Source organism: Pholcus phalangioides, unplaced genomic scaffold, assembly GCF_987345545.1.
Source record: "Pholcus phalangioides strain wild (caught in Gottingen) unplaced genomic scaffold, Ppha-v1.0 ptg000017l_1, whole genome shotgun sequence".
NCBI classification, from domain to species: domain Eukaryota; kingdom Metazoa; phylum Arthropoda; class Arachnida; order Araneae; family Pholcidae; genus Pholcus; species Pholcus phalangioides.
This window is the reverse complement of record NW_028301610.1, coordinates 13,479,024-13,491,941: the sequence shown is the minus strand read 5'-3', so window position 1 is coordinate 13,491,941 and position 12,918 is coordinate 13,479,024. Positions and strand designations below refer to the sequence as shown.

The 12,918-nt window shown below is 36.5% G+C and overlaps 1 protein-coding gene across 2 annotated transcripts in view; it reads right to left on the bottom strand.

The window, feature by feature from the left end:
* Positions 1–12,918, bottom strand: part of LOC149072419 (apoptotic protease-activating factor 1-like) — a 67,459-nt gene that overhangs the window by 48,673 nt on the left and 5,868 nt on the right. For both annotated transcript variants that reach the window (XM_089247125.1, XM_089247126.1), the window contains exons 2-3: positions 7,259–7,426; positions 2,788–3,643 (exon numbers count right to left, since the gene is read on the bottom strand). In XM_089247125.1, coding sequence (XP_089103251.1) covers positions 2,788–3,643; positions 7,259–7,396 — 994 coding nt within the window. In that variant the 5' untranslated portion in view covers positions 7,397–7,426. The remainder of the gene's footprint in view (positions 1–2,787; positions 3,644–7,258; positions 7,427–12,918) is intronic.

Sequence of the window (12,918 nt, the reverse complement as noted above, 5' to 3'; positions counted from 1 at the left end):
GCCAACATAATGGTCAGCTGAAGTGTCATGTGCAGCACCAGGGGCAACACTCCGGTGTGCAAGCCACACCAGTAAAATGACCAGGAAAACTCACAGATTTGTCTCCGCCATAAGTAATATGATCAAATACTGACAATATGGTCATTAAAAACTTTTGCTCTGAGCTCCACTTCTTCATAAAACTGATACACATTCGTTGTTTACCTGGTTGCATTCCCATCTAGATGCAATTCCTCAAAAATTTCAGTTTCTTCTGCAAGTTATTCCATCCAATACGTCCATAGTTTGAATCTTACAAACAAAAGATTTCTTCAAAACTTTTCTGCAATTAGTTTTTCCCCTTACTCTAATTTGGCACCCCTTCTATGTATAGGACAACTCGTGCAGCTGAACGGCTCTATAATAGGTGCTCAAGGAACTGATTAAAGGACTGGTAGACTTAGAGAAGAGTTTTATTATCGGGATGAAAAGAGTGCCAAAAGCCAGTTACATGGATAGTTTTGATCACATGAATGGGTAAACACTTAATGGTACTAAGATAAAATGGACCAGACAAACTATCTGCAGATGGGAAAAGATGTGCATGCAGGCAATTACCTGGAGCTCCAGTACATCCATAAGATTGCATGGAAACAGATTTACAATACATGTGTTTTAATTACGTGAGCTACCTTCTTGAACCAGAGTGTCAGTGATTCAGTTTAAAAAAAGTTCTAACCTGGTGCAGCTTTGAATGTCACCAATTTGCCATGTTAAAAGTTGGAAAAATGAATGCTTCTCTGTTTTTCTGCACAAATCATCATTGTGTTTGGGAGTAGAACGCCCTTGGTCATTCACACAATATGAACCTGACTATCAAATACGAAACATTTTTTCTATTTGAAATTGCCAAGATCTATGCAGCCTAGTCGGTTGAAGTTTTTGAGGTGCCATTGTGTGAGGTAGCATCCACTTCAAAAAAATTTCCTCACAGTGAGCAGAACACCAAATATGCATTCAAATAAACATATGGAGGCCAAAACAAGCAAATTGCATTGACAGCTCATATTCTCTCTCCGTTAGGTGGAGAAAAAAAGAAATAGAAAAAAAATTAAATTTCAGACTTAAAAAGAAGTTTGTGAGTTTAAAAAACACATAATATGGTGAGAACGTGTTAAACTACTTTTATCACTAGAAATAATGAATGTTAGTATTCTGTTAATCACAAAGTCTGGGGTTGAAACCAATAACTCAGATAATGATCATGAATTCAATTTAAAATACATAGTATATTTACCTACTCAGGGGCCACACAAAATGACTTTGCACAGGGGTGGGAAGTGACAAAGTCCATTTCGGAGCAGCTTTGGAGCAGCAAAATTCAGGATTCTGAGCAGATATTTATAAATTGGAGCAGGGAAATTAACAAGAATATTTTTGTTAACCCTCACCCCTTTTCAAAATAAAACAACTGCAGTGTCTTTTGTTATCAAACATCTTTTCATCAGCTTGTTTTTTGTTTTTGGTGTTTCAGGCTTTTGACACCTTGTTTGAAAGAGTGGCTGTCATAAAATGTTTCACACTAGTCTAAGATGATTTTTGCTTACTGAGGGCACTATATTGGCTGTCTGGAAATGCAGCACTTCGAATGGGCTAAAAATTTTATATAAGTTTTCAATTTTTTCATACTAGGACAGAAATTGTTGCAAAATGGGAGAGAATTTAGGAAGAATCAACACAACGTTTGGCGATTAAGCACTCATTATTTGGCGATCCGACACTCGTTATTTGGCGATATTGGCGATTTAACGCTCGTTATTCGGCAAAGTTTCTAAATTAGCAATTTTAATTTGGCAGAAATGCACTTTTTACTCCCGCAATGAAAACTTTTTTCACGAAACATCGGGATTTGACGCAATGAAGATCGACTACAGTAATTTCTGCTGCTTCCAGTGTCAACTTTTTTTTAAACGGCAACTGTGTGGCTCGCATTTGCGCTTTAAAGCTGAAAGACCATTGCAAACCATCTTCAGTTGCACAATCACGGATATTATCAGGGTTTCGCGATGGAAAGGCCGATAGTTTAAATAAGGCATACAGTGGAATAAAATACGCTCTTAGAAAGAATAGTTTCGCGGCAAGCAGGAACAAAAATTTTTTGGCTTCCTTTCCGAAATTCCGGGCATACTGAAACAAAATTTGTTATTTGGCGCAGAAAAATGTGAAAATACACTATTGGCACAGGATGGCGCAAAATGTTAATTTTGGCACAGTGTGGCACAGAGTTCCCACCCCTGCTTTGCAGGCCACCCCTGGTCTAGGATATTCATGCCGACCTTTTATCCACATCTGTGGCAGGCATCTTCAAAGGTTCAGTAATGAGCCTGCAGTGCCAAGTTGTGACTTATATACATGCCTCAGGTTTGATATGGTGCAAAAGAGCTGTATTGTCCTGACTGAAACAATTTTTATGCCCTAAATCCCAACCCTGCTTATGATGAGTTACTGCACTGCTCATTTTTTTACCAATTCTTTAATCAATCAGAAACATGTATAAAACTCATATGAGCATGTTTTTTTAATGATTTCATGAATAGAAATATTCTGTATCATGCACAACTTTAGTTTTTATACAGTAACTTCTTATAATATTTTCATACATTATTCTCTTTCCTTCGTAAAAGTATTTTAAATTATGATTATCACATTTTGATCATCAAAACCAAGTTATAATAGCAGTAAATTAGAAAAGAATGTTAAGAAATATAATTTTATGTCAAAGAAAAATCAGGCAAGACATGCACGCACCTTTGCATTTCATATGAATTGATGATATTTCGTTTTTAGGAAGCTCAGAAGGATCTACTTTAACGTATGGAGCTAGAAATTTCATAGTGTCTTCAAGTTTCAGTTGATACTCATTGTCCCCAACATCAATGAAAGTGCAAAAACCTGATAGTTTTTCAAAAATACTTTTGTCTCTAGTTGTAACTATTAAAGGACAGTGAACATCAAATGCCGTTATTACTTCAAGTTGCCACACATCATCTAAGACGAGCAAAAACTTATCATGTTCTTTTTTATTCAAAGCTTGACTCAACTTTCCGGTAATACTTCTTATTGCATCCTCAGTAGTATCAACAGTTTCTTGATCATTGAAAGAAGAATTCCATAATGGAGAACAATCCAATCGTTCCCAGAGAACTTGCATTTTAAGTTTCAGGTTCACATTAGTTTTCAACTTCCCAACAGGAATCCAACATACCCCTTTGGGAAAACAGGAACTAAAAATGTCTACATCTCGTATTGCTTCTGCTGCAAGAACAGACTTTCCACATCCTACCATGCCATGAAGAACTACCCAGTGCCGTTGCTTCTGTGCAGCATGTTTTAGCGCCCTGTGTACATCGCTAATAAGTTTCTGTCTATTGTAAAAATGGTTTGTTTGGAACGGAACACCACCAGCAACTAGTTGTTTATGCAACTCTTCAGCTGATTTTACTTCAGATCCATAATTTTCACTCTTTTTCTTTGTCAAAAGTTTGTCTGCAAGCCATGGATAACAATCATCCTCTTGGAGAGCTTTCACAAAACAATCAAATACTTCAGGACCTTTCTTTGGTAAAATCTCCATTAAATGCAAAACTTGACGTTTACTAGTTTTCTACACAGAAAATAAATAAATAAGACATAAGAAATATATAAATATATATATAAGCATCAAAAACATGGCAAAATCAATTAGTCTGATGCCAACTAAATTAAATTTAATAGAGGTACGCAAAAGTTTTGACACTACTGCTATGTAGTGCTAAGTTGTGTAAGCAACCTGAACTGTCTTGTATGGAGCCAAGCATATATGTTCATTTGAACTTAACTTGTTTGCTATTTATGTTTAACTAGCTGTTACCCATGGCTTTGCTCGCATGGATTTAATAATCTGAAAATTACTTGGCAATGATTCCCTCATATAACAATCGAACCCCTCATGATCCCAATTGAGGATGAATTTTCAGAAATCCCGTTTGAGTGGGTGTCACGGTTATAAAATATAATACTGAATAAATTTCATACATAATAAAAAAAATTATGAAAAGTACACTGCTCAAAACAATTAGGAGAGCACATGGTTTTAACAAAATTACGCAAAGATGTATACCGATAAGTAACATAAAATGAATCATCCATAATTTAAAGCCTAGCAGGAAACGGAAGAAGAAAACTTTATATGCAAATCAAAGTTCATGACGTCAAAAACCAGAAAAAGGAGATAAGGGCAGAAATCGGGATGTTGCAGAAACGTCTGTTTTACTGCCGTAACTGTGAAATTCGATTGAGCAGTATTTTTTTTTTGAGACAAGGTGACTTGAGGATGTCTCAACAACGTCATTTACCGGAATCCATGGCATGGCGTGTTATAGGCAGACTGGAATCCGGGCAAACACAACATAGTGTCGCGGACGCTGTTGGAGTCGCCAGAAGTGTTGTTGCAAGGCTGTGGAATCGATTCCAAGAAACAGGAAATGTTAGACGCCGACCAGGGCAAGGTCGGCCACGCGCCACTACAGCAACTGATGACTGGTATGTACGGTTAACAGCCCGTCGAAACAGAACAGAAAATGCTACACAGCTGCAAAGACAGTTGCTCTTGGCAACAGGACGAAGGGTGTCCAGCCAAACAGTACGTAATCGGCTTCATGAGGGAGGGCTCTATGCACGTAGGCCAATGGTCTGCATTCCGTTGACCCCACGCCACCGTGCGGCCCGAAGAAGAGGGGCTGCTGAACATCGAGATTGGGAGCAACATGATTGGAGCCAAGTGCTGTTTACAGATGAGTCCCGATTCAGTATGGAGCGCGACACCCGACGTGTTCTGGTATGGAGGGACAGGGGCACTCAAAATAACCCCGCATTCGTTCGTGAAAGGTCACAATACAGACGAGCTGGTTGGATGGTATGGGGTGGAATCAGCATATGCGGACGTATGGACCTGCATATCATTCGGAATGGCACTTTTTCGACCCGAAGGTATGCAGACGAGATACTGCGACGACTGGATGTATGGCACCACTTACTGAACATAAAACATGCCAAATGCTGGGCACACACCGACAAGCACACTGTTGAGTTTCACCAATACAAATCTGACATAGCTCCCATGTTCAGGTGTGAAAATATGTGGCAGTTAAATGATGACAGATCAGAGTGGTAGAACATCAGGGAGGGAAAAGACAATCATTCCACCAGGAAATTGCTTCACAAGGGTTTACATGAATAGGGAATCAGATAAGTGTCAGAATCTTATTTTCTTTAAATTTAATCACAAGATATTTTTGAAATAGCTAAGGTTTTTATAACAAAATGGAAAATCAATCAGAAGGGAATTTATAGATTGATTTATTAGTAAATATATATAAATATGTGTGTGCTTAACTTTTAATTGAAGTGGATCCGCTTATAACATTAAAAAAAACTGCCATAAAAAACGTAAATGGGAAAATGCTTTAAACAGAAAATCTTGAAGAGAATTACTTTGAGTTGGGACTACGAAAATAAGTCGTATTAAAACGTTCTAAATGGAAACGTTACAAGCGGGGTCAACTGTATATTTGTTTTAGATTTATTACATTTGTTAAATTCTCAGTGTTGATGGGCTTCTTTGCAAGCTTTTTCTACTAGTTGACAATGAAAGTAAAAGAACCTAGTTATAAGTTGGTAAATTAATCTTTTTTTCAATGAACCTTTGGATAGAACATGTTTTTAGAAATTAATTATTTATTTGATTCACACAGATATGTCCTCCTCCTGCCTGCCCAAAACATGATCCACTGCTGTCTGAACGAAGAGATATAAGTAGGTGATCACAGGGCCGTCTTAAGAGCATGATGGGCCCCCGGTCCAAGTGGTTTTTCTGAGGCCCTACTTTGTAAATTCTAGAAAATTTCAACAAGATCTCATTTTTGTGAGTCCCATTTCTCCTGAGGTGCCTGGGTGGGCCTATGCGTTAAGATGGCACCGAGTGATCAAAGACCTGGGCCATGCTGGAAAACATTCACAGAGATAGCAGTGATTGATGAGGGAAGAGGACGATAATTTTTTTAAGAGGGACTCACTTTCACTCAAAAAGGACTCAGACTTTGTCAATAACCTGGGTCCCAGGACCCAGGAAAATCAGAGTGCAGCGCAATCTCTGATAAAACCTATTCTGTGTATGACCTTCATATAAATCTACAATTTCAGACCAATCGTTGCCAAATTTTGCATACAAATCAAACCAGATTCAACGTGAACAATAGTCTACTTTGAAAATTCCTCAGAGCAGATGAAATGGGCAAAAAACAGTGCAACAATGGTTCATAGGCCTGAATGACTTTCATGATGTTTACTTTGGTTGTGGTGGTTCCCTAACAATGTGTTTCCGACAGGTTTATTCCTTTACAATGGTTGGTCAGTTCCTTAATGCTAATATATGAAGAAAATATGGGCAGTGCCAGGTATTATAGCCAGTAGCTCATAAAACAGAAAGGATGCCAAAATGGAAGTTAAAACAGCCAATTCAAAAGATTCTTATAGTGCAGATATATGTAAGAATTATCCGGATGTGTGTAAACAATCTATAGATAGGGCCGATATAAAATTACACATTCTGACTGATTCATCATTGCCAAACCTAGACCACTGAAGCTATAAACATGAAATTTTGTCAGTAGCTTTATTTCATGATGTAGAGACTCACCTAAGAAGGGATTTTTAGAAATTCAACCCCTAAGGAAACGGGGCAGGGGGGGGGGGTTCAAAGTTCATATGGAGAAATCATCACTGAGCTCAATGTAAAGCTATAAATATGAAATTTGATGAGTCATTTTATTTTATATTGCACAGACTTCACTAATTCTTAATGTACAGACTCACTAAAAAGAGATTTTTCATATTTTTCAAAATTCAACCCCAAAGGGGTCATAAGAGGAATTCAAAGTTCATATGGAGAAATCATCACTGAGCCACACACACAAAAGCGCTGAAGCTATAAACATATAATTTTGTCAGTAGCTATATTTTATAATGTAGATACTCAGTAAGAGAAGGAAATTCTCAAAATTCAACCCTTAAAGGAATCATAAGCGGGAATTTTCAGATTATGAAATCCATGTGAGTGAAACAGCGGTAACAGCTAATCATCACTAAAAACACTGCCTCCTATAGTATTTCACTAAAACATATTTTGTCAACTTGCAAATAGTATTTAAGGCTTTTTATAAATAAATTTTGTCTCACCTACCTCACTTAGAATCTCTTCTTTTTCTTCATCTGTTATAATATCAGCAGCAATGAGAGAAGGCAATATAAACTTTGGTCTTAGATCTGCCAAAAATGCCTCTCTTTCTGACAATAAACAATAACGAAGAAACTGGCCCATTCTGAAGCCTCATAAGCAAACTTTTTCACTCTATAAAATAAAGTTTCACATCCTCATCAACTTGAATAAATATCAAAAGACATTTTTTAATACTCTGGAAATTCATGTCTCAATTATGTTTTAACTGGACAAAAAAAACAACACTTTAATGAACATAAAAAATCAAACAATTTCATGACTTACACAAGACATTTAAAGAGTGTGAAAATGAACAGTCATGCCATCAATAACGTTGTCTCACTGTTCAAGTTTCTTATTCAATAATCAGTGTTAAGGTTTTATATACATGATCACGAGCGAATAGTGTCAATGTGTGGCAACGAGAAGTGTTGCTTTACTTGCGTTAGCAATGGCACTAAATTAGCTACAATACAGTATGGAAGATAGTGAGAACGAGCCAGATAATTTTTTTTAAAAATGTGAGTAATAGATACAGTTTTGATATGAATGAAGACTGAAAGGGTTTTTTGTAATTCAGTGTGTTTTATGATAAGACCCAACATTATCCGTTAACAAGGTAATCCATCAAACAAGGTAATCAGACTTGGCTATCTCTCTCATTCAAATAAATATGGATAGACTTAGAAGATAATAGCTTTAAAGGAAGTTGCTAAGAGCAGCATTCACAAAAACATAAAATGATTTAATGGCAAGATTTAAAGAAAGTGAGACCTCTCAAGACGATATAGTTTATTCACGTCTTTGCTAAGGATTGCATCTAACTTAGTTTCAATAGGTCATGAAGTTTGTGATGCGGTTAGCAGACAAAAATAAATATGAGGAATGTGAAGCAGAGTATGATGCCATCAAAACTTACAGGAAGAAGATAAATGTTGCTAAGTCTATGTAAAAGTATATTCTGCAAATCTGACATTGTAAAATGACACTTGCTAAGTGAACGAACTAAGCTAAAGAGTGCTAAGATGGAACTTGTTAAGTTTGATGGGGAAATAAAAGATTGGCTTGCATTTAGGAGTCAGTTCAATAGGATCCACAAACACCTGGAAGAAGATAAGTTTCAATACTTGATAAAATGTATGATTCTTGGTAGCAGGACTCTGAAGAGATTGTGGACAGTTATTCGCCTGCCACAAAAAACTATGCTAAAGTGATAGAAAGTTTGAAAATTAGGTTCAGGCAAGAAGAGCTTCTCACCCTTATGTTCATGAGCTTTTATCTCTAGTAGTGAAAAATACTGTGGATCAATGAAGGAGAACAATCAGCATCACCTAACAACAGTGGAACCTCAATAACTCAACACAACAAGGGTATCAATAAACTTGTCAACTTAAGCGAATTTCAATTTAACGAGGCAAGGCTCCATTTGATCTTAGTCTCAGTTTTTAAATATTGTTTATGAACACATATAGGCCTATAGTTGAATGCCAATTTATATCAGCTTGATTTAAATCATTTGATTTTTTTTAAATCACTGATTTAAATGACAAAATTTAATTTCTATTTTTTCTCTATTAAAATTTAATTTTTTCTCTGCTTAGAATATGTACACTAAGTATTAAATAACCTGGAACAGTATTTATGCTATTGTAATGTGGTAAAGTCATAAATCACTTAATAAAAGAATATAGAGAAAGTCTGGTAAATATAGACTTGAAGCTTATTTCTAGATGCAGTGTAGGACAACTTCTATTTTTAGATTCGCTCATGTATGGAGAAACTTAAAGAAAAAGAAAAATATTAATATTGAAAGGTATAAATTGAGGTATAACTGCTCCGAATATTTTTAATGCATTAACACAGGGCATTCAGTTCATTCATCTAATTTTATCTATTTTGTGGAAGGAAATTGACAGAACTTGAAGAAAAAGTATGTTTCTGTTTCAAAGGGAAAAATATTATAGTACTTTTACTATCAACAATCGTGAAATTCATAACTAAGACTGATCTATTTCATGATTCATCTTTGAAGAAACAGTGTTCCAAACCACTAGTCGCAACACATTTTAATTTGGTTAAGGGTTGGTGAAACCGCAGATTAAAGAGCCATAAGGTGGTTTCAACAGCTGGCAGATGCAAAAATGAATTGGGAAACAAAGAAAATTCAACTGCTATGCAAGGAATCAAACCCATGTCATCTCACTTACTGGATGAGTTGCTCAAAATGTGCTTACTTTGCAAAATAATAATAATAAATTTCTTTGGATGGAATACAATAATTCACCAGAGACCATATGTCCTGCTTTTAAGTAGAATGTCCCATAATGCTCCAGGTGGATGTGCTGGACCAGTTGGGATCTGAATTTACTCTTTGGCCACTGAATCAACATTTCAAGAGAGTCTGCCAGAGTATAATATATTCTGGGCAACAAGTTGACCAGGTATCTAATTGCAGATCTATTGAGTATTATATTAATTTTTCACATGTATTGTGGGTTCGGATTGGATTCTGTGTATGCAATGTTTGGCGGAGAAAGATTGTATTTTTATTGGTAACATGTGCACACATATGGTGGACTTGAGAAGATGTGGTAACACCCATGATTGCAACTAAGGCAGTTCAGGAAGTCTGGTGCCTTGGGCATTGGACCAGAAAGGGTACTGAATTTACTCTTTTTCGTTAAAAATCATGGGGAGACTAGGACACTAAAATGACACTGTCCCCAAGTGACAGAGTAAAAAAAAAATTACCTTTTTCAGTTGCGAGTCACAAGTTGCCGAGGTTAGGGTAGCAGTCACACTTGACCGTAAAGCACGATTCAAGTTTATGATAATTCTCATTTACATTATTTCATTTATATCAACATATCGCAAGAGCAGGAATCTGAGATTTCTGCTGCTCCCCTCCCCCCCGCAGTTGCAACTCTGCTCATATCTACTGCAAAATATTTTCCCATGTGTGTATCCTAACTTCTTTTTTTGAAAGTTTTTTAATCATTTGATGTAAAATGAAAGCTTCAGCTAATTAGAAAATGCATTGAAAAAAGGACCTATGTTTCCAGAGCACACGTTCTTCCAGTGCAAGACTCGTAGCATCAAACTTAACCTGCCCAGTGTTTCTGATGTAATATAACATTGGGGTTGAATGGAAGAAATAGAGACACCATTCCTTCGCTGCCATTGTTATGGCCTGTGTGTGTGGCTAACAAAACGACCCTAAAACTTCTTGTGTGAGAGATTAAAAATTATGTTCTTTTTTACTCAAAATCACCTTTCTATCCTGCTCGTCTTTGTCTGAGGGGATGTATTTTAAAATAAATTCGTAAAGAAAAGATGCGAACATATCATACCAATGCATTTTCCTTAGTATGATTTTCTAATATCAGAAATCATATAGAATCCCTATATAAAATCAAATATAACTCATTATTCTCTTAAATAATATTATGCATGATGAGAATAAATGTTGTTCATTTTCGACATGATGTTATGGTCCCTTGACTTACCTACTCTCATTCTGTTCAACTCAGTTGATTAGAAGTTTAGGCGGAATTGCAAGAAAAAAATTAAATCTTGTAAATGTTTGAATTCGCCATATTATTTAATACTTTGTCTGCGTTCAGAACTTCTCCCCCTCCCCAGAGATGGGTTAAAGCTGCAGCAGCACGTGGCCCCAAACTTTGACGGACTCCGCACTTGTGGAAAAGAAATGTTTTTTCCTACATTTTTTTCCAACAATAAAACAATTTGGCACTGCTATCAATCTATAACAATGATTAATAAATTTATTTATGGCAATCCAAATCAATAGAGGCCTACGTTATACAATGAGATTGCTTGCTAAAATACCCTCTCCCACCTTGGGACTGAGAACTTTTATTTCATTATGGAGTGAAATATCACTCCATAATGAAGTTATGGGAAGTTTTTCCATATAAGAAAATAGAGAAAAATATTTGTACAAGTGAAAGGGTTCCCACGTCTGATCCATGCTCCTACGCATAGTGCAAGAATTTGAAAGCTCTTATCAAAATTATTGACAAAAATAAATCTACACTTCCCAATTCAAAACAATCACATAAATGGTGCATAAACACTCAGCCTTTGAAGGTAAATATTATTCTTGTCTTTGATTTATGCGTACTTACAAAATATTGATGTTTCATGCCACTTTCAAGTTTACCAGAAAAGTAAATTCACCAGATATTTACTCATAGACTCCCCAGTCTCCGTGTACTCCATCTATACATCAGCTATTGTTGTGTTTCTTATACCTTCTATTTTTCTCAGCCACCTTGTTCGGCATTTTGCCTGTTGTGGCGTTGTATTAGTATTGTTATATATTAATCTTTACACACAAAGAGCACCATGAAAACCAGTTTGGAATCCACACACAGGAAAAAAATCTAACTAGACATCTCTTTTCCCTCCTTATTACCGTGAATTACTGTAACTGTATCTTCCTTTTTTGGCTAATTGCAGCTCAGAGAAACCTGAAATGCCTTTCGTTTAAAAAATTGAGAGGATTTGTAATATTTGCAGTTTAACAGTCTGGACATTCTAGGAGCTCACAGATGCCACTGACGTACTACAGCACGTCAAATACCCGGAATTTCGGAAAAGGATGCATAAAAATTTGGTTAGCCCCGTCTAGGGGACACGTTCTTTACTAGTTCCAAGAAAAAAGTAGAGAGAAAAACCTCTCTAACTTTTTTCCTTTTCTACCGTCTATCATGATCATGCCACCTTGAAAAAGTAGTTTTATTTATTGAAGCATTTTATATTGATATAGTGTATTGATATACACGTGTGTTGTTGAAGAATAAGATAAGGGATATCTGGTATTGGCTCCTGAATGAGGGGCCGTATACCGAATTTTCAAATTTTGGAGTTTCTATTTCCCTGTGTGTTTTTCCCCTCCTCTGTTGCATACCAAAAATTACAGTACTTTCGCGGCTATCGACCAGCATTCAAAAGACAAAATGTCACAAAAATGTGTGCTTGGTGGGTGCTTAAGAATTGTCTGATGTCCATTAGACGAAACGGATGGGAGCAGTCCTTGAATTTTTGACCCAATATCACAATAATGGTGACAAATTTCTCGACCCCACTGTAATGGGAGATGAAACTTGGGTTTCTTACTGGACTCTGCTTGTTTTCTGGAGTCCAGGAAACAAGCGTCAGTCTATGGAGTGGCATCATACAAACTCACCCTAAAAAAACCAGAAAAGAAAAACCAAATTGCAATACCAGAAAATTGGTGGCAACAGTTTTTTGGGACCGAAAGGGTTTGATCCACATGGAGTTTATGCCAAGAGGAGTGACAATAAACTCAGAGGCCTATTGTGAAACTCTTCAATCACCCCCTCCGAAAAAAAAGACGTGGAATGTTGTCAGCAAAGGTGGTTTTGATTCATGACAATGTGCAGCCTCATGCATCAGCACAAACACAGCAAGAACTTCAACGTCTTAAGTAGGAAATTTTTGGACATCCTCCTTTGAAGACTTCAAACAAGAAGTGACATCCCGGCTCAAATCTTTGGTGGTAGAAGAGTATAAAATTGGAATTGAAAAATTTGTCCCACGTTACAATAAGTGCCTTGACAGCTATGGCGACTACATTG